The following is a 22,051-nucleotide window of genomic DNA, read 5'->3' on the forward strand; positions in this document are numbered from 1 at the left end:
TGATAAGGGCTGGCAGAAACTAAGAGATGGAAAGATAGATGGGTGGTTGCGCTTTTTTTTTTTTTTAGAATTGGTGTTGACAACCTGAATTTGGGTTGACTAAATTGCCCTAAGAAATGGAGGCAATGATGCACACCTTTAATCCCAGCATGTGGGAGGCAGAGGCAGGTGGATCTCTGTGAGTTCAAGGCCAACCTGGTCTATAATACAAAGTGAGTCTAGGACAGCCAGGGCTGTTACACAGAGAAACCTAAAAAAAAAAAAAAGAAAGAAAAAAGAAAAAAGAAAGAAAGAAAGAAAAATAAATAAAAGGAGTTAAAACTCAGGTACTGTTTGTGCATTGCTGGGCTCCACCACCGTGTGCCGCCTCCCTTGGCGTGTCCTTGTGCTGGGAACCTCTCCTGGGCCACAGAGGCTGCCTTTTCCCATCCTCTTTCTCCCTGAAATCCTGCTTCTGTGTGCTGCCCAGACTGGAACAGAATAGCCACCACTTGGACACCAAAGCTGTGCTTTTCCCTGGGGCTTGTCCAGGTGAAGAAGGAGAGGAAAGCCTTAGTAGGCCCTTTTAGTTAAATGTTTTTAGGATCATCCTTTTGCCCCAGGATCTTGTCTTCAGTCCCCACACTGTTCCTAAGTAGCATATCTCGATGGTACGTTCTGTAGGCAGACCCTGCTCTGTGCATCTTGTACACCCACTCACTTGAGCCAATCCTTAGTCCTTTAAAGGAGCTTTATTTTATTTTTAATTTTTATTCTATGTGTATGGATATTTTGCGGGCATGTATGTCTATGCACCGCCTGTGTGTTTGGTGTCCTCAGAGGCCGGAAAGGTGCCAGATCCCATGGAACTGGATATACAGAAGATTGTGAACCACCATGTGGGTGTTGGGATCAAACCCAGGTCCTTTGGAAGAGCAGCCAGTGCTTTTAACTACCGAGCTATCTCTCCATCCCTGGGGACTGTCTCAGCCCCATTTTACAGATGAGGAAGTAGAGACCCAATGAGATGAATGAATTATTCAGACGCTGTATGTGCCACTGGCCATATGTGCCTTCAGCTTGGTTTTCTCCTCCCCCATTCCCCATGAGCTGGTTTAGGCCCTTCCCTTTAGATCTGCAGAAGGCCTAACACCTTCACTAGTACCACCACTGCCCACTGATGCAGCCATGGTCCCACCACTGCCCACTGATGCAGCCACGGTCCCACCACTGCCCACTGATGCAGCCACGGTCCCACCACTGCCCACTGATCCAGCCACAGTCCCACCACTGCCCACCCAGCCAGCCAGCCACGGTCCCACCACTGCCCACCCACCCAGCCACGGGAACGCCCCCTTCTTGCCTAGAATGAGATGTTTTTCTTCACCGATCCTCCCAAACCCACCGCAGGAGCCTCCCCAAAGCCTCCCCTTCAGGGAAGTGGTCATGGCATAGCCCCAGAAGCACAAAGATGTGTGTGATTTGTCCTTTCAAACAGCCTTGCTTCCCGTAGGGCTGCAAGCCAGGAGGCTCCACGAGGCAGTCTAAGTTCGGCCACGTGAGCTCCCTTCCCCTCTCACTGGCCCAGACCTGCTGACTCCAAGCTTGGCAGCTGCAGCCAACCCCCACCCCCCACCCCTGGGTGTGCGCGTCTGTGTGGGCTCAGGGTGGGGCTCCTTGGCATTCACACAGTCACTTCTGTGTGGAAAAGGTAGGCATGCTTTTTCACTCTACACGGGTACCGCGACTTTTTTTTTTTACTGTGCATTCTCATACCATATCGGGTTCCCTGGCCTCTACAGCAGCAGCGCCTCCAGAATTACTCAGCTGCTTTCTGATTGTTTCCAGGTTTCATGTGCCTGTGGCCTTCCCTGTCTAACCCTCTTTCGGGACCAATTTTGGGGGGGGGGGATTGGATTGTTTAATTTGTTCTCCTTTTTGAGACAGAGTCTGTCGTACTGTGGAGCTATGGACTGCCTGAAACTCTTTTGTTGTTGTTGTTGTTTGTTTTTTGTTTTTTTTAAGACAGGGTTTCTCTGTAGCCTTGGCTGTCCTGGACTAACTTTGTAGATCAGGCTGTCCTCAAACTCACAGCGATCCACCTGCCTCTGCCTCCCAAGTGCTGGCATTAAAGGCTTGCACCACCACACCCGGCTATGAAACTCATTCTTATAGGACAGAGTGCCTTAAATGTGCAGCTATCCTCCTGTCTCTGGTTTCCAAGTACTGGGATTATAGGTGTGCCACCAGACACAGTTTATCAACAGCTTCACTGCCTGTAAAAAGTGAGATGTCCACGTGTTCAATTCCAGGGATGGAGCACTCTACGAAATGCTTTCCGCGTCCACGTGGGCTCTTGTCAGCAGAAGAGTTCAAGCTAGAGTTAACAAACAGCTTGCCGGGCGTGGTGACACATGACTTTAATCCCAGCACTCGGGAGGCAGAGGCAGTCGGTCTCTGTGAGTTTGAGGCCAGCCTACAAAGCCAGTCCAGGATAGCCAAGGCTACACAGAGAGACCCCGTTTCGAAAAATCAAAAACAAACAAACAGCTGATCCAAAGAGTCTCGGGTGCCGTGAGGACCTCACGTGGGGACAATTTAGATTAACATTACCTTACCTCACAGCATTGAAGAGTCAGAAACTAGGTTGTGTCTGTATTGCTTAAACAGCTGTTTCCACCACACTGCAGCCCGTGGCTCAGTCTGTCAGCTACCTGCACGCTTTGCTATACAGGAATAACACTTCAATTCAGGTTAAAATGATAATTTGTCCAAACCTTTTGTTTTGTTTTATTTTGTTTTTGTGTTTTATTTTTTGCCCCCCCCTCTGTATGTGTATGTGTGTGTCTGTGCGCGTGCGCACAGGTGTGCACGTGCATACTCCCATGCATGAATGCAGGGCTGCAGACCAGAGATGCATGCCCAATGTCTTCTTCTATTGCTTGGCCGGGCGTTATTGCTCTTCACCTTACATTTTGAAAGGGATCACTCTCTGGACAAGGAGTACATTGATTTGATTTTGGCTGCCTCTACTGACTGATCTCAATTATCAGCTTACTGAGATTTAAAAGCACTAAAAGACTGGCATCTAGCCATGCCTGTCAGGGATTATGCTGGTTAGCTTACGTGAGGTGGGAAGACCTGGCCGCTGTGCATGGTACTGCTCCCTAGGCTTGGGTCCTGGACCACATAACAAGGGGAAAGCAAGCTGAATACTAGCATCTCTTGCTCTTTTTCCTGACTTTAGATGCTGAAATCCTAGCACTGGGGAAGTGGAGACAAGAGACCGTAAGATCCCCAGAGCTTGCTGGCCAGCCAGTCTAGCCAAGCCAGAAAGCTCAGTGAGAAGCCTGATCTCAAAGAATAAAGCTGGCATTGAGGAAGACTTACCTGACTTCATACTAACATCAACCTTTAGCCTTCTCACACACACACACACACACACACACACACACACCATAGATGGACATGGTGGCACAGAGTTACAGACACTTGAGGAGGGGGTTAAGACTAGATAGACGATTACTTAAAATTAGTGTTTTTGAAGGCAACATGGTGAGACATTACTTTGGAAGGGGGTGCTAGGGTTTCTCTATGTTGCCTTCGCTGTTCTGGAACTTGCTTTGTAGACCAGGCTAGATACAAACTCACAGTGATCCACCTGCCTCTGTCTTCCGAGTGCTGGGATTAAAGGCGTGACCACCACTCACCCAGCTGAGATCTTACTTTTTTTCAAAGACAAATTTAATACTGTAGCCCATGCTGACCTTAAAACATAGTAATTTTGCCTCGGCCCCCTGAGCCAAACCCATAGGAATAAAGGTCTTGAATGGCACCGAGGTGTCAAGTGCGGAGACCAAGGATGAGACATAAAGAAGATAAGAAGTAAAGAAGACAAAAGCAATAGCTAGGACCAGGAGGTCTTCATAAGCTGATGGCTTATGCCAAGCATGTTTACTAAGGAGTACATCTTACAAACTGTTTGCAGGGGTGGCAGTGGTGTGGTGGTGGTGGTGATGGTGGTGGTGATGGTGATGGTGGTGATGGGGGTAATGGGGGGTGGTGATGGTGGTGGGGGTGATGGAAGTGGTGGTGGTGGTCTGGTGATGTGGTGGTGGTGACAGTGGTGTGGTGAGAATGGCCAAAGTCAGCAGAGAGCTAAGTTAGACAATGTTGGCAAAGAGAACAAGGGATACATACCTTAGACACAGTTGCCTTAGGACTGATATCAACAGCCCTAAGGGGGAAGAGTCAGGTCCCCAGAAACTGCAACCTTGATTCCTGAAGAGGCACTGGCTCCTGCCCCTGGACCAGCCTTGCCAAGGTCCAGGACAATGACAAGTTCTCTTTGTCCTTTCATTAAGGCCTCTGAGAAAATCTTGAGCTAGTCTGGCTCCACACAGTTTCCGAAGTATTAGGGTTATAGCCAAGCACCCATGCTGAGACCTGCATCTTAATTAAACAAACAAACAAAAAAGAAGCCACACTGTGCCGGGCTCAGTGGCACACTCCTGTGATCCCAGCACTCAAGAGGCAGAGGCAAGCAGATCTCTGTGAGTTAGAGGCCAGCCTGGTCTACAAAGCAAGTCCAGGACAGCCAAGGATACACAGAGAAACCCTGCTTAACAAACCAAAATAAAATAAAATAAAAATAAAAAGCTGGGTGTGGTGGCACATGCCTTTAATCTCAGCACTTGGGAGGCAGAGGCAGGAAGATCACTGTGAGGTTGAGGCCAGCCTGGTCTATAAAATGAATCCACTGTAGCCCTGGATCCAACAACAAAAAAGAAGACACACAGGCTAGGGCTAGAGTTCAGTGGTAGAGAGCTTGCCTTGCTGGGTTCATTCCCACAAAACAAAACCACCATATCTTTTTAAAAACATTGTCACTGAGCCAGGTCTGGTGGTGAACTTGGTTAATCCCAGTACGCATCAGGCAGAGGCAGGTGGATCTCTGTGAGCTGGAGCCCAGTGTGATTTATATAATGAGCACCCGCTCAGTCAGGGCTGCACAGGAAGACCCTGTTGTTATGGGGTCTGCTAAAATCCAACCATGTCAATGCAGATGACAAAATTTTATTGTAATCAAGCTGCTACTGACGATCAGGGCCACAGAAGAGACTCAGGAGCCAAACTGCGACCCTGAAGGGACGTTGTACAGCACATTTAAAGGATGAAACTATCAAGCAACGGGGATCGGGGCGGGCTGTAACATTGTCCAATCATATTTTGACACAAGGGGTTGAGCAAGGGGCTTTCCACCAATCAGGATAGAAGTGGGTTCCTGGGTCTGGGAACATGAATTTAGTTTGATTCTGCCAGCAAGACAGAAGGATTTTCCCTGAGATGGCTGGACTCAGACAACTGTCTCCTTACTACAGAAGCGGTTCAGCTACTGGGAAGCCCCCAGCTTCCCTAGGACCTAGGACCTTGAACTTAGTTTCTCCCTATGATTAAATGTAGTCTGAAGACAAAATGGTGGCGCTTAGAATAAGTTTCTTTTGCTTGTTCCCAACATTGTCTTATTTTTATTTTTTAAAGTATTATTGAAAGAGTCACAGAGTGATGAGTATGAACTCCATGAAGCAGACGCAGGTTCTCCGTGTTGCCTTTCAGATCCATGGTCTGCCTCAGCCAGGCCACTACAGACACAGCTTGTGCTTCCGCCCTGCTCTGAGGAGTGGGCAGCACAGGGGTGGCCGCTCCCAGGCTCTTCACGAGCTGAACTCCAGACTCCCCTGATCCCAGCGAAACCACTGGGACTGGCCGACATCCCAGGAATTTAAATACCTCACTCCTGCCCCATGTTTTAACTTTAAGAGGAACACAACAGCTTCCCTGGGGAGGAAAAGGCAAGCATCTCTGCCCCCACCTCAGTTTCCCAAGGCAGGGTGTATTCTGGGGTACAGCTCCCAAGGCAGGGTATAAGTAACCCCTCACCCATATTCCCATAAGGAACCCCAATAAAATGCATTGGTTTACCAAGATGGATGCTGGTGGTATCTGTACTTTTTTTTTTTTTTTTTTGAGACAGGGTCTCTCTGTGTAGCCTTGGCTATCCTGGACTTGCTTTGTAAACCAGGCTGGCCTCAAACTCATAGTGATCCGCCTGCCTCTGCCTCCTGAGTGCTGGGATTAAAGGTGTGCACCACCACGCCTGGCTGATATCTGTACTTTTGTCTATCATGGGTTTGCTGACTGGGGTGAGTAGATGAGTGTTCTGGCTAGTTTTTATGTCAACTTGACACAAGCTAGAGTGATCTGAAAGGACAGAACCTCAATTGAGAAAAATGTCTAAGATACAGCTGTAATGGCATTTTCTTAATTAATGACTGGTGGGAAAGATCCCGCCCATAGTGGGTGGTGCTATCCCTGAGCAAGTCAGGAGTAAGGCAGTAAGCTGCACTCATCCATGGCCTCTGCATCGCCTCCTGCCTCCAGGTTCCTGGCCCCATTCGAGTTCCTGCCCTGACTTCCTTTAATGACGAGTAAACTCTTTTCGCTCCTCAAGTTGCTTCTGTCATGGTGTTCCATTGCAGCAATAGAAACCCTGCATAGGACGAGTGTGTTTCATCTCTCCCCAGGAAAAGTTTTGTCACACAACACAGGGACATCACCAGGTTGCAAGAGGCCTGGGCATTATAGGCTCCCTCCTGTCCAGGGACAATGTTTTTTGTTTGTTTTTGTGGTTTTTCAAGAATAGGTTTCTCTGTGTAGCCTTGGCCATCCTGGACTCACTTTGTAGACCAGGCAGGGCTTGAACTCACAGTGTGTACTGTGAGCCTGTCATCACACAGCTCATATCTAGGGGTCATTTGCACTGGTGTTCAAAGTAGGATTTCTAGCACACAGCACGCTGACACACAGCTTCAATTCCAGCTCTCAGAAGGCAGAGGCTGAGACCAGTCTAGTCTAATCATAAGTTCTAGGCTAGCTGGGACTACATAGTAAGACCCAATTTTTTTTTTCCCTTGAGAGGCTTGGTTCATTCAGACTGGCTGTTTTCTGTTTCCTCTGAGGGGATGAAGCCGGGGCTGGACTATGGCAGGAATCCTTGTGAACCACTGGTAATTTCTTGAGGTGTGACGGGCCATTCTTACCACTCAGAGCAGGCTTGAAGAAAAGTGAGCTCAGGAGAGCTTGGGTAGTGGGGGGCGGGGGGCGTACCCAAAGCCCTAGCAGGAACATCATGCATGAGACCCACTAGCTAGGAGTCGGGGGGCGGGGTGCATGCTTACAATCCCCGAACCAAGGAGGTTGAGACAGGGAGGCCACAGGTTCGATGCTAGTCTGAGCCTCATAGTCTTTTTTTTTTCTTTGAGACAGGGTTTCTCTGTGTAGCCTTGGCTGTCCTGGACTCACTTTGTAGACCAGGCTGGCCTCGAACTCACAGTGATCTGCCTGCCTCTGCCTCCGGAGTGCTGGGATTAAAGGCGTGTACCACTATGCCTGGCTAGTCTGAGCTTCATAATGAGAGAACCCTCTCCTCTACTTCACAAAACTAGAGAGAGCATGAGAAACTTCGAGAATGTGAGGTAGAAGGTCCTTTCTCTAAGAAGCCTTCCCACCTCTGCTGGTTTGTCCTCTCCCTGCTCCTACCATTGGGTCAGCCATGGACGTGTCAGATGCTCCACACAACAAACAGCTTATTCAACTTGCTCAGTGCTTTATTGAACCAAGGCCCTGACAGAGGCCTTCCAGCATGACCTTCTCATATGTAGATTCCAGACCCAGAGGTTGCTTGGTTTTCTTATTTAGCTGCCTCCATGACAATGCCTCTTTAATATTTCCAAGTGCTAAGTGTAAAAGGCTTTGTTCACACGCACACATACACTCCTGCCACAGGCCATCACGCTCACCAAAATACTTCCACCCAGTTTGCATGCATACATGTGTGCAAGGCACTGTGCATCCATCCGTGTCCATCCGGCCTCCCGTCCATCTGCAACAGGCCAAGGCTCCGTCACTAGTACAGCAACACAGCAAAACCCACGCATGCTCAAGAGGTCTTCTGGACCAGATGTACAAAGGAGAAAAGAAGGATGGACAAGTAAAGCTCAGTGACTGGTCCACTGCCCAGCCAGCAGCAAGTTCTGACCACTGAGGCTCTGGGGTTCACAGCAGTGGGGATGGGACTCCCCCAGGCTCCTGAATCAGGCCTGTGCTTTTGCTCTAGGGGCCTTAAAGGAGAAAGATCCCTTTCTGGCCTAATAGAAGCCAGGTCTACCAAGGAAGTGATGTTTGAGTCTCTAACTCCCCAGCTGTACAAGGGAGCCCACTGAGCTGTCAGTGTGTCCTAAAATACTTTAAGTCAGACAAACAAATGAAAGCTGCAGGTAAGACTACAACAGGAAAAAAAAAAAAAAAAGAAGTGCTTATGTTTTCAATGGAGGCCTCTGTGCAAAGGCCAAGAGAGGGGAGCAGACAGGGGACACAACCCTGTGCAGAAGCAGGGGCAGCATGTGGCGTCCAGGCCACCCGAGGAGCTACTGTGCCCATCATCAAGGCCTGAGACTCTTCCCACAAAGGGGGCTTTCTGAACACAGGAAGGCAAAGAGTTAACACAGACAAGGAAAAAGGACTGTAAAAGGGTCCAAAGCATTTCCTCCTAGCTTGTATCCACCCTTCAGGCTGGGTTTTTCCAGAAGGTACTGGTACCAACACATGAAAAATTAGTGGAGTAAGACAGGGAAATAGAGAACAGGGACAGGCAGACGCGACACCACGCCTTTCCCCCAACCCCTAATAATAGCACCTGAGGCCTCTAGCAGAGAGGTGGCCTCACATAAGCCCATGGGACCCACTGGCTCCCACAGCCCACGAGATAAGGACAGGAGCAGGGCTGAGGCCAGCTTGTCACTGGTCTTGCAGCCTGCTACAGAGTTCCCTCCGGCTCCGCTCCCCAGCCCAGCTGCGTGTCTTGAGGCGGAAGGTCCTCAGCTCGTCCCTGAAGGCCTCATGGTTCATGGGCCGGTAGTCCTGGGGCTCACAAAAGTTCTAAAGGAGGATGAGAAGATGAATCCATCAGTATGGGAGAAAGATTAAGGTGTTGGGGGTGGGGCATAGGGGTGGGGACAAGCCTTTCTTCTTTTTTGGCCTGCAGCCTAGTTGGGCCCTGTCCCTACAGTCCATGTCAGGAGAGCTATGGCCACGCCGCCCTCGTACCGGATGCTGGGGGAAGAACTCCTTGTAGCCGCCTTTGAGGATATACATCTCGGGGTAGTACAGGCTGGGGTACTCATTGGCCGCGCGGTCCCGTTCCCTGACGAACCGGCACCTGGAGCAGCACGGGAGGGGGTTCAGGGCAGACCACATTGTCAAAAAGGGACCCATTCCCCGTACACACTGTCCCCAGAGCACAGGCTTCTGAGCACAGGGATGTCATCTTCCAGGCAAGACTGGCTATTGGGTAGAAGACATTGGAGTGAAGGCGGAGGTAAATCAGGAGTGGGTGGCCACTGTTTCTGGAAGGCTGTTGCATAACCTTCGTTAGAGCACTCTATGACATGTGCCAGGAAAGAGGAAGTAAGAAAAGGTGACAAGTGGACACAATCAAGGTTCACTCAGCCTGCCCTGGTGGCACAGTCCTATCTACATAGGATTCCAAGGCAGAGGGATTGAGAGTTCAAGACCTGCCTGAGCTACAAAAAGAGCTTAAGGCCAGCCTGGGACTTCAGTAAGATCCTGCCTCAAAGTAAAAGGTAGGGCTAGTCGGTGGCTCAGTGGGTAAAAGCCCCCATTGAGTAAATGTGAGGACTGGAGTTCAAATCCCCAGCACAACAAAAAACTTGGGGAGGCAGTAAAAACAGGAGGTTTGGTTGGAATTAGGCTGATGGCCAGAAGCCCAGTCCAGTGAGAAACCCTGTCTCAAGGGAATAAGGGGGAGATTATACAGCAGGATATAAAGCCCTCCTCTGGCCTCTCTGCATGCATTTACTTATACATCTATATGTATATGTGATATATACACATGTATATACCACATGCACATATACCACACAGAGAAGCACTCACAATCACACATAAATAAATAAATAAATTGAAGAGAGGGCTGCGGATTACCCTCACTGGCAGTGCTTACCTAATGTGTGTGATGGCCTGGGTCGGTCCCTACAGCAACATAGGAAAACCACATACTCCAGAGTCTGCTGGACCCGATGTGGTAAGGACTCAAGGGAGGAAAAGAAAGAAAAAGCTCCGTGACTGGTCCACTGCCCAGCGGGGGCCATGTGCTGGAAACCCAGAGGAAAGGGGAGTGCAGCATGGTGAGGCCCCTGTAAGGGGATGATGGGAAACACAGAGTCCAGCCCACTAAGAAGCTACCGGCTGCCAGATGGAACTGGTCCAGACCACCCTGGACCAGGAGGCGGAGCAATAACCAGAAGAGATGACCAGTGGAGGGACAGAGGAGAGAGTGGTGAGGGAAGGCTGAGGACCCCAGTGGTAGCTAGCATAGGAACAGGACACCAAATGCTTGAGTGTCACTGAGAACGTGGCTCCGAACAGGGTCCTCAGATTTTTAGGGACACTGCTAGACTTGGCACCGATTTTTGCGGTGGTGCAGCAATGTATAAACGATGGTCTGGTGAGGCGGATGGAAAGAAGGCATCGGGAAGACATGCCGTCCACAGCAGGAGAGTTAAGATCGGCTCTAAACTCTGCCACGTAGCAAGAGGCTCTAGCACTCAGTTCCGGGCACAGGCAGCCAAGGGCGGGAGCTAGCTGACCAGGGGTCAGAGCTGCAACTCACATGCGGGGCCCACGCTCAGACGAGAATTCACAGTGGAAAACGAGGATGATTCTCTTGTCCAGGCTGCAAGGCGTGATGGGGTGCTGCAGCAGGAAGGTCTCGGCATCGCGTTCCAGGGGCAAGTTCACAGCATTCTGTCGAGAGGATCTGGGGTTCAAGCTGCAGCCTGCAGCCGGCCCCTTCTCTTCCAGTTCCCACCTCTTGCTGGGCAGAACCCGCCCCCAATGGGAAATACATCACAGAAGGTTGTGTCCTTCCTCTCGGCAAGGAATCTGAAGGGAAGCTCTGGTCTCACCAGCACCCGTCTCACCTTGATGTGTCCCCCTTCATACTCATAGGGGTATCGGCAGTCCACGATGACAAATTTCTCCACAATGTTGCTGAACTTGCCTGTCAGCAGGGCCACCATCTGCAGGAGGGCCATCAGGGTTGGTGCCTGCAGCTAAGGCTGGTACCCAAGGTTTCCCCTCAGTCTTCTGAAGCCCCCATCACGTAGCCCATCCCCCAGGGGAGGACAAGAGCCGAAAAAGGTGGTCCCCAGTGCACCTGGAGAGTGGCTCAACCCTGCTTACAGTTTCTGTTGAGATGTACTTGAGGTCTTGGTGTTTGCCATCCACAGTCTGCAGGAGGAAGGCCTGACGGGAAGGATGAGTCGGTCAGGGGAAGGAAAGGCAGTGAGACAAGAAGGCTGGGAAAGGGCTGGTTAAGAGCACTGACTGTTCTTCCAGAGGACCCGGGTTCAAATCCCAGCACCCACATGGCAGCTCACACCTGTCTGTAACTCCATGATCTGACACCTTTACACAGACACACATGCAAACAAAGCACCGGTACACAAAAAATAAAAATAAATAATTTTTTTTTTTTTTTTAAAGAGAAGGCTAGAAAGGACAGAGGTAACACTTGCTTTGGCCTTCAGACTCAGCCCTCAGTGGAACCTGGTAGGGGAGAGCAGTGGCAGCGCGTACCCACGAAACAATCTTCTGAGGGTAAAAGCAAAAAGGACCCTTCCTTCCTGCTCTTGGGTTTGAAAAGCCGAGGGGTGAGGCAGGAGACTGCATAGCAGAGATTCATTTGGAAATGCTTTTCAAGGCTGAGATATGGCAGATAGATGCCTGGGCAGATTTGAGGTGGCGTCAGGAGAAGGGGAGCCAGGAGGGAAAGATACAAGAGAGAAAGGGGGTGGGGTGGGGCTCTGGGGATAGAGAGTCCCTGCACTAGGGGTCCAGAAGACAGCAGAAGTCCCCTGCCATTCTACAACGCTACCTTAGAGTAATCGCCAATCAATCCACGGTGGTCACTGTCCAGGATGCTCTCGATCTCATGACACAGGGACTTTGAGCGGAAGACACGGGCCTTCTGGAAGGCAAGGCAGATGGAGGCCAGGGTCAGGGGTGAGACTGTCGCTCAGTGTTATCTGGTTGAGGCCCTCTTTCCCTGCCACGTAAACAGCTTCCTGTACACTACCCCCTGCTACCCACTGGGCCAAGGGAGTACACCCCAGACCATCTTCAGCCCAAACATATCCCCAGGTGAGCAGGGACAGCCCAGGCCCGGGAGGAAGGAACTAACAGGTTCTTCAGGCTGCTGCTGCTGCTCTTCCAGAGGAGTCACACTCTTTCTGCGCTTGCTCTGGACAGGCGTGTCCCTGTCCTGGGGTCGCTCTAGCCTCTTGAGGATGGGCCGGATCACACTGCACGGCATGGACGGAGAACGGAAGAGTCGCTGGCATTTGCTGAACATGATGAGATCCTGGCAAGGGTAACGTGGCAGGAGTCAGTGTGCCTCGTCCCTCGACCCAACACCTCCCGAACTCTGAGGGGGCACTCCTGGGCTCACCTGTTCCTCTTCCTTATCTAGCTTTTTGACCAGTGGAGCACTGATGAGGTTCTCCATGCCTGGGGGGACCACGTCATCATCCTGAGGTCAAATGAGCAAGGACACAATCACAAACACAATCATGGAGTAAGCCGCAGAGAGTCTCCCTTCGCTTGCTCTCCGGGAATGCTGGGCTGTCCCTAGCCCTGCTAACTCTTCCATCTATGGCAACTCCCCCCAGACCTAAAGGGCTGCAGGGGTCCACCTGCTGGCTGGGGCTTGCCCTGAGCCACAAAGACCTTCATCATCCCCAGCCTCCATTCCTCTGTGGCACCAGCCTACTTGGCTGTCTCTGATTGGCTAATATCAGGCTGATAGTCAGTTCCCTCAGATTCTTCTGACACTGGGGTGAGGCTGCAGTCTTGTTGAAGCCAGCATTCTCCTTCTCTGGACTATCCAAGCAGGGGGGAGCAAGTCGGGGGGGCCTTGTGGAGCAAGGCAGTTTACCTTTAAGTCACTCTCCAGGATGTCCACAAATCCGTCATCTTCCTCAGAAGCCCTTTCGACCGGAGTCAAGGAATAGGAAGACTTGGCTACAGGGCTCAGCTCCTCTACGTCTCTCTTCCTTTCAGGGGTCAGACACTGTCCGAATGACAACGGGTACAGAGCACTCAGGTGGGGACCTGCCGCTCCTGAGGACAAGTCTCCAGTAGCTGGGTGCTTGGTTGGGAGGAGATATATATATATATATTTTTTTTTTTTTTTTTTTTTTTTGAGACAGGGTTTCTCTGTGTTGGCCTTGGCTGTCCTGGACTCAGTGCTTTTAACCACTGAGCCGTCTCTCCAGCTACCACCTCTCCCCAGAGCTGAGGACCCTACAGGGGTCAGTTCTTCTCACGTACCATCAAGTCAGGGGCTGAACTTGGCCTCTGGGTAAAGGCCTCTCTGCGGCTGGCCCACTCTGCAGCTTGGGCGGGGCTGGGATGAGCAGGCCTCCATGGTATCTTGAAGGCATATCCATCCTGTGGGCAAAATTGGAGAGGCATCAGGACAATCCCTGTGTACCCTTCTCTCCCCGGAGCTCCTCCATATTGGTCTCGGGAAGCGCACATTCTCCTTGTCCTCCCCAGGGCTGTTGGCAGCTCCGTAGCCAGCTTCCTTTATCTTCCGGCTGCCCAGTACTTGGGAGTTGCTGATGTTCCGTAGCACGGGGCTGTGTTCCAGCAGCCTCACCTAGGGAACCAGACAGGGCAGTAACTACCAAAGGCTGCATTCCTGCTATCGCCCAGCTCCTACCTTCTGCTCCCCTGCTCTGAAACTCCCTGGGCTACTCAGCCACCAGACAGATAAAGCTCCATCTCCCCGCCCCCAACCAGTCCAGGAATGCCTCCCTACTTCTAGCACAGCCTGTGGGGGTGTCCCCAGGATTTCCATGCCAGCCAGGAGGCCTAAGCTCCCTGTCAGGACTTGGAGGACACTCACTGGCAAGGATCGGAAGCGTTTTATGGTAAACTGCTCACTGCAAAAGAAAGGAGGACAATTCAGAGCTGGGAAGATGGGGGTCAGTGACCTAAAGTGGGCAGGAGGTCCTCCGCATCCCAAGTCATCTACATTGAGTGAGGCAGCGGGAGGTGAGCAGCAAAGAGTGGAAAGCACTCACTTTTGAATGACCCGACTGGCTGCCTGGATGGCCTGTTCAAACCTAGAAAAGAGAAGAAGTGACCCATTTCCCCTGTAGCCCATCTACTTTAAGCCCAGGCCCTAGCCAGGCTAGCAATAGGGGCAAGCACTCGGGCCTGTGGTCAGGCTAGGGGAAGGCAAGAGTAGAGAAAAAAAAAAAAGCCCACTATTGATGGGACCAGGTACCAAGGATGAAGGATTTGAGGCAGCCTGGGATTTTTAAAGGCTGCTTTGAATGGAGGCAGGCCTAGAGACTGGCAGTGATGGAGACAGCTGGGGCAGGTCACAGGGTCATTAAGACATCACCAAGGCAACAGTCTCGCCAGCCTGCACAAGCTAGCACAGGCCTTCCACCTGTATGCAAATTGCACCAGTGGAGCCATATGGCCACCATGAAAGGCACCGATCCATCCCATGACAACAGGCTGAAGGCGTCCTATAATGTGGATGACTCTGGGGGTGGATGCCTGTAAGGAGAAAGTGGCCTGGCTCTCTCCAGACAGCCTCCCCTGCCCCCCACCCCTGTGCGCTTTAGTGTTTTTCTGGGCCAGCCCAGCAGACGTCCTAGTGAAAACTATAGGGGGTTACATCCTCTCCTCCCTCCTGTGGAATTTTCTAAGGCTCAAATCTCTGTTCCGCCCCCTCCTTCTGTCTTAGAAGAAGCCAGCCAGCAAGGAATTCCAACAGATGTTCCATTTGAAGCTGAGGCATCAGCTTCTGCATACAGGCCTTGTCTTCCAGCCATGTTGCTGGAGCACCTGTCGTGTGGTGCTTACACACCACACACACACACACACACACACACACACACACACACACACACACAACCCCACACCAGCTTCTTTCTGAGAAACTGTAAATAGCCAAAAGATGGTGTGTGGTAGAGTGCACTTAGTGTCCAAAGGTCCTCAGAGAGGCCTGTGTGCAATCAACCTGGTATCACTTGTAGCAGGGCCTTACGGGCGAGGGATCTGTGTTGTCACCAAAGACCAACCTACACTCCTCCCGTCCCCACCCAATTCTTGGTTTCCTGTTTGTGAATAAACCCTGAGCGCAGCACAGTCTGGTCAAAGGCACCAGGAGGAAATAGTAACTGTCACCCTAAACCAAAAAGCTCTGGGTGGCAATGCTCAGCTGTCCCTCCTAATGACTGACAGCTACTCAGGCAGCTAAATGGGAACAGGTGTGCTCTAGAAGGCACAATTTGTGCCCACAGCCAAGGAAGAGGTGTCTGCTCAGAGCAAAGGCCAGCTTTCTCTCCACTCCTTATTGTAAATGGTCTGGTCAAGGGTTGGCCAAAAGAGTCCGTGTCATTAAAGCCAGGGGCTGCTGATGAGCCAAGCCGGGCAAGCCAGTCTGCAGACACTGTTTTTGTTTGGCCTAGATTTTAAGATATGGTCATACCATGTTGCCCAAATTGGCCTTGAACTCCCTGCCTTCCCGACTTAGCTTCCTGAGTATTGGGATTACAGGATATGAGCCACCATACCCAGCAGACCATATTTTTAAGTTGAAAAAACATTTCACACATAGGTGGTGCAGGCCTGTAATCCCAACACTTGGAGAGGCAGAGGCAGGCGGATCTCTGTGAGTTCGAGGCCAGCCTGGTCTACAAAGTGAGTCCAGGACAGTCAAAGCTACACAGAGAAACCCTGTCTCAAAAAACCAAAAAACCAAATCAAACCAAGTTTTAAAAAAACATTTCACATGTACAAAAAATGTGTAAGGCAAAAAAGAAAAATGGGAACACTAGGACAGTGTTTTTCTGAGTAACAATGACAGCTGGAGCCAAGCATCAGAGGCCACTTTCCCAGAGGCCATTGTCCCTGTGACTTCTGGTCCTGAGCCCACTCTCATCTGGCTTCTATGATAGCAGGCAGGCCCTTCTCTGAACAGGGAGCAAATTCTCAAGGCTTGGGAAGGTAAGCCAACCCTTCACAATGGGGAGCCTAAAGGATCTTCTTTTCTTTTTGGTTTTGTTTTGTTTTGTTTTTGTTTCCCTGTAAGAAAGCAGGATTCTGGGGGCTGGGGAGATGGCTCAGTGACTAAGAATACTTGTTACTCTTGCAAAGGACCTGAGTTCGGGACCCAGCACTCACATAGGGCAACTCACAACAAGGTGGAACACCAGCTCTAAGAGCCCCAAGGCCCTCACTGGCCTCTGCAGGCCCACATGCTCACATACACACATCCCCATGTACAGAAACACATAACGCACAATTAAAAATAAATCTTAAAAAAAGGAAGACCGATCCCTAAGGGCAGACACCAAGCCCTCCCTTTCCTACTCACGAGTGCTCTGCCGTCTGCAGGTCCATAGGGCTGGGGGAGTCCATGCAGAGACCTGGTGGGACAGGTTACCCTGGCTTGCAAGTTGTACCCTTTCCTGCTTGCTAAGCCTGTTTCTATTTGAGATCAAGATATGCTTTTTTTTTTTTTTTTTTTTTTGGTTTTTCTAGACAGGGTTTCTCTGTGTAGCCTTGACTGTCCTGGACTCGCTAGCCTTGAACTCACAGTGATCCGCCTGCCTCTGCCTTCCAAGTGCTGGGATTAAAGGCGTGTGCCACCACCGCCCAGCAAGATATGCTTTTGTTTGTTTATTTGGTTGGTTCCCCCCCCCCCCCCCGCCCCCCAAGACAGAGCTTCTCTGTGTAGCCTTGGCTGTCCTGGACTTGCTTTGTAGACCAGGCTGGCCTTGAACTCACAGCCATCTGCCTGCCTCTGCCTCCCAAGTGCCACCACTGCCCGGCCGATCAAGATATGCTTTAATGAAACAAAACCTACTTATGGACTCTGAGCCTGGGACACTGTCCTTTCTCATAGGACACAGGGCTATATTACCTAATTACTATGGAAACATCTCCAGACAGTTTTTTGTTTTTGTTTAAAAGCACACTGCTTACTAAGCATTTTTTGTAAGCTGGTTTAAAACAGCTTGGAAAGGATAATGGTTTTCTAGACGAATTAAGAGAATGTCTCACAAGGGCCGACTTGTCAGGCTAAGTGCCCTCTGGGTGGAGCTGGAGTTTAGTGGCTTCATCACTAGGTTTCGAATAGGTAAGATACCATCGCCTACCCAGGCTCCCCCGTTTAGGTGGGGTGTGGTAAGATAGTATGTTTTCTTCTCAGCTTTGAGGGCAAGGTGGAAAAAGATTCTCGGCCCACAGAGCTGTGGAGAGGATGGTGATCTGATCGGCAGAGAAGTTAGGAGGCCCAGGCAGTTCTCTGATCTCTTCTGATGGGGTGAGGGGTGGGGTGGGAGGTGGGGATCCTCACTAGGGACCGAGGGCCTTACCTGCATCGGAAGAGTCTGAGGATTCAGAAGACAGGGAAGATTCAGAGGTGCGCCTGGACAGGGACAGGCCTGCCAAACTGTTCTGGAATGACAGGCTTCCTACTTGAGTCTTTGGAGTCTCACTAGGAAGGATGAAGGGGCACGGAGGAGGAGGAGGAGGAGGAGGAGGAGGAGGAGGAGAAGGAGGAGGAGGAAGAGAAAGGAATGTAGGGTTTAAAAGCTAGTTGGTCTGTACTTCTATGTATCCCCTATCTGTGAAGGGCCTGCCCATCCCTGAGAGGTGATCCTAGGACTAGCCTGTATCTCAGATCAAAGCTTTCATTCCACTGAGGCCCGAGAGGGTAGTATTCTCTAGGTTGACTGGTTTGGGAAAGGCCCTCCTAAGGGTCCAGAAGAGTTGAGGCAGGGCTAAGAGTGTGGAGGATGGGCAGGAGGCAGCAGGAAGCAAGGAAGCTCTGTAGAACCTTCCCCTGCTCTTCACACTCCCACCTATCCATGCATTTTCCTGAAGGCCTAGGCTAAGACCCGGCTCTCTCTTGCAGCTGGACCACCCAGCTGGGACCCCGACAGGTATGTTTAAGGAGGTCAGCCAGTCTTTAGTCAGTTTAAGCATTAGAGGAGTTTGGGAGATGCTGGGTGCTGTTAAGGAGCAGGAGCACCGCCTGGTGAGACCCACTTCTTTGCCAACATCATGATCCTCAGCCTAAAGCAGAGATTTGGGAGGTAGTGTGCGGGAGGCACAATGCAGGAGTAGGGGCTAAACGTTCCTTAGCGGGTCTTCAGGAGCTGTGTGTTAAGTAGCACAAGTTCTGACTCAGCACCCTTGTCCCAGGTCCCAGAAGCAAGAGTAACCGCAGCGTTTGTGCCCAGCACTCCTAGGCTCCAAGTGTTTAATCTCTCCTAGTGTGTGTGTGTGTGGGGGTCTCCCATTCCCACCACACCCAGCGCCCTTGGGGCATCCTACCTGCCGAGCCCTGCGAGGTTGTGCATGGTCTGAGTAAGAGTGGTAACCGGAGAGGAGGAAGCCGTGCGCACCGGAGACCCCAACCCGAAGCCTGGGAGGTGGCGCGGCCGCTGAATGCCACCGAGCACGCGGGCAGGACTGAGAGCGGAGCCCGGCGCTGATTTCGGCGGGGGTACCTCCATCGCGGCGGGGCGGGCAAAGGCTAGGGACAGGGTCACAAGTACAGCGGCCGGCAGACGCCGACCCAGCTGGCTCGGCTCGGAGAGAGAGCCTGGGGTGAGGGAAAGGAGGGAGGGAAGGGAGGGAGGAAAAGCAATGGGCCTGGGAGTGAGGAGAGGGATGTGGGAAGGAAGGGAGGGGAGGACGCCGTGCAGGGCAGCTGCCACCACCACCTCCTTATATATTCGAAAAATAACAGCGGCAGCGCCGCCGGACGCCACCAATGGGGGCGCTGGTTCCGGGAGGGCGGGACCGAGGGCGGGGCTCTCGTGGCTGGGGCTGAGGCTGGACCAGCTAGCTCTGCCCGCCCAGCTTCTTAGGGTGACTCAGGGAGTTGGGTTAACCTCATGCCCCACACATACCCTCCGCTCCCTCTCACACGAGAATCATGATCTCCAGGACTCAGCTTTCTGGGTCTAGGTTTGGAGGTACACCTCCCCAGAGGGAGTAACTACCCCCTAGGATGGTCTCTAAGGACCCCTAGACCTTTACCATCACGCACAGTCACCGATAAGAAACAGTGCGACGCTCTGCCTGAGTCCTGGACGTTTGCCAAGAGTTTCTCGTGAGGTCTGCGTTCCCTGTGAGGTTGACAAGTTCCTTAACTCGTTTAAGGTCAAGGGTTTGGTTGAATGGCAGAGACAGAGATGCTCCGGGCTCCTCCAATCCTGCAGCCTCCGGGTCAGTGCCACTGAGCCGCGCAGTCATTCACAGGCGGCGATTTGAGCGGCAAAGCAGAACTGACGGCTTCTTCCGGGGCTCCGAATTAGACGTGACTCCACCGGGCCCAATATTCTCCCGTAATCCCCGAGAACTAAACGTTTGGATTTAAGCATGAATTTCTGCAGCAGGCAGTTGGGATAAGTCACCAAAGAACCCAGTTAGGGAAGAATCTCACACCCACTAATGACTGGCTAATTTGGTGTTAATAGCACCATATTTAGTTGTTTCTTTGAAGGTGAAAGAGGCTGAATTTGCTATTAGTTTACAATGAGCTTCTTCTAATGATCTAATCACCTTCCAGCCCGAATCTGTTTTCCTGGAATGAGCAGGGCAGGACCTAGTGGGCAATTGGGAGCTTTTTCAAATGCCCCAGTGAAGGTGTGGCTTGTGGGCTGCTTGTGGGGTGCAGTACAGGATCTAGGAGTTGAGAGCAGCCTTGCACACCTGCCTTTGCTGTTTTAACCACCACCCGAGGCTCACCAGGTAGAGAGGGTGAAAGGGTTACTAAGGGTAGTGATGGGGGTAAGAGCTTCAGCTGTGTGTGAAAGAGGAGGACACTAGCCACACCTGAGTGGAGTGACCGACATAGGAATCACACCTCTCTTTCAACATTTGCCCAGCTCCTGTGGTGTGCTAGGAACCTATACACTGCTTTAGGGGACCTAATTCCCGTTCCCATGATAGGTCAGACTCCAGACTTCCAGCCTCCTATCCTGCCCTTAGTGCCAGGACCCCGAGAGAAATGTACCCCACAAGGCCTTCTATTCCAAAGACCTGGAATGGAAGTGCTCTGAGGATTGTGTTTTCAAAACCCACATAGCACGTTTCCCACTACCCCACTCCCTCCCCTCAGCGCACACACATACACAAACTCTCTCTCTCTCTCTCTCTCTGTCTCTGTGTCTCTCTATCTCTGTCTCTGTGTCTCTGTCTCTGTCTCTCTCTCTTTCTCTCTCTCTCTCTGGCTATCTGTCTCTCTCTGTCTCTCTGTCTCTCTGTCTCTTTCTCTCTCTCCTCTTTCTCTCTCTCTAAGGTTAGGAGGAGCCCTGCTGTGTTGATTTTGAAAACCACTTGAATCTCATGGGATCCCACAGCTGGAGGGGAGGAGTCCTTCCCAGGACACCCCACATAGCCACTCAGGCCCTTCTGAAGCTCATTTTGCCACTTAGATCATAAAATATGTACTCAACGAAAACAACACGAACTAGTCCTTAAAGGTCAGTGAAAAGATTTGCTCTTTTTGAGATTAAGAAGGGGGGGGAGTGTCTCATGTAGACCTGGCTGACTTCAGATTCATGGGACCAGCCTGCTTTTGCCTCCTGGGTGATGGGGTTACTGTATCCATCACCACTACTGGGATGTTAAAGTCCCACGGAGGGCTGTTCCCACATCTTTTAGAGACTTTTTTTTAAATAAAAAAAAAATGAATTACTACTCTATTGTTCTATGTGTATGGGTGCTCTTCCTGTCGGTGCACCATTTGCCTGCCTGGTGTCTGTGGAGGACAGGAGAGGGCATCAGATCCCTAAAACAGATAGTTGTGAGCTGCCTTGTGGGTGCCGGGAATCAAACCTCAGTCCTCTGGGAAAGTAGCCAGTTCTTTTAACTTCTGAGCCATCTCTCACTAGGGCCCTTTTAGAAACTTTTATTTTTCCCCTACTGGTTATTGCTCCCCAGTCCCTCAACACACCCTTTTCCATGACTTGTGACTTGTTAAATTTATGCGCCACCAACAATTCAGACAAAGGGGAACATCATATGTTGCAAAAGGTGGCAGCCCCACCCCCACATCTCAGGAGCAGCACTGTGAGCCAGTTCTTTCTTTCTTTTTTTTCTTTTTCTTTCCTTTCATTTTTGAGCCGTTTCTTGTATTGTCTCCTGAAGATGATTCATACATAGCCAGAGGAAACGACAGCAGACGTGGATGGCAGCCACAAACAGAATTAAGCATTTCCCAGTAGCCACGTTCAAAAAGCAAAAGGGAAGCTGGCCTTGGTCATGTGCTTCTGTAAAGTCTTTTGGAGGAGGGATGAGTAATGAGTATCATTGAGCGTTTGAGGCCAGCCTGGGCTGCAGAGTGAGACCTTGCCTCAAAACCAAACCAAACCAAACAACAACAACAACAACAGTGAAACTACCGACAAGAAAAAAAAAAAGGGCAGGAGGTTTGTCTCAGTGGTAGACCACTTGCCTAGCATGTGCCAAGGCCTGACTTCTGGCATCATAACACAGCAAAAATATAAATAAACACAGTAAAGATGTAATTTTTATTTTCATATTTTAATTTTAGTACCATATTTAAGCTAATATATTAAGAATATTATTGTGATGCTTAGTTTTTTTTTTTCAGCTTGACACAAGCTGGAGGCTTCTGGGAAGAGGAAACCAAAGAACCAACCTACCTCCATCTTAGGCTTAAGACCTATCTTAGAGCTGGGCATGGTGGTGCATGCCTCTGTTCCCAGCACTCGGGGAGACAGAGACTGGTAGATCTTTGTGAGTTCAAGGTCAGCTTGGTCTACAAAGAGAGTCCAGGTTAGCCAAGGGTACACAGAGAAACCATGTCTCAAAAAAAACAAAACAAAACACAAATAAACAAAACAACAACCACCAAACACCCCAA

The 22,051-nt window shown here is 50.9% G+C and overlaps 1 protein-coding gene and 1 long non-coding RNA gene across 2 annotated transcripts; one reads left to right on the plus strand and one right to left on the minus strand.

Moving 5' to 3' along the window:
* Positions 1-1,558: 1,558 nt before the first annotated feature.
* On the plus strand, positions 1,559-5,968 carry LOC311594581. Its single transcript, XR_014778136.1, has 2 exons — positions 1,559-1,690; positions 5,521-5,968. It is a non-coding gene; the product is annotated as an uncharacterized lncRNA (long non-coding RNA).
* A 1,657-nt stretch (positions 5,969-7,625) lies between these two features.
* On the minus strand, positions 7,626-18,919 carry CDC25B (cell division cycle 25B). The gene is made up of 16 exons (XM_084775902.1): positions 18,487-18,919; positions 17,523-17,644; positions 16,520-16,571; positions 14,208-14,249; positions 14,030-14,066; positions 13,658-13,780; positions 13,450-13,569; positions 13,055-13,189; positions 12,569-12,649; positions 12,302-12,481; positions 11,996-12,088; positions 11,302-11,364; positions 11,040-11,138; positions 10,730-10,863; positions 9,145-9,256; positions 7,626-8,976 (listed from the first exon to the last, which is right to left on the minus strand). Exons 1-16 carry the CDS (start codon positions 18,666-18,668, stop codon positions 8,836-8,838), a joined length of 1,716 nt encoding a protein of 571 aa, XP_084632028.1. The 5' UTR covers positions 18,669-18,919; the 3' UTR covers positions 7,626-8,835.
* Positions 18,920-22,051: the final 3,132 nt, after the last annotated feature.

This window comes from Acomys minous (genome assembly GCF_964271855.1).
Source record: "Acomys minous genome assembly, chromosome: 3".
In the NCBI taxonomy this organism is placed as follows: Eukaryota; Metazoa; Chordata; class Mammalia; order Rodentia; family Muridae; genus Acomys; species Acomys minous.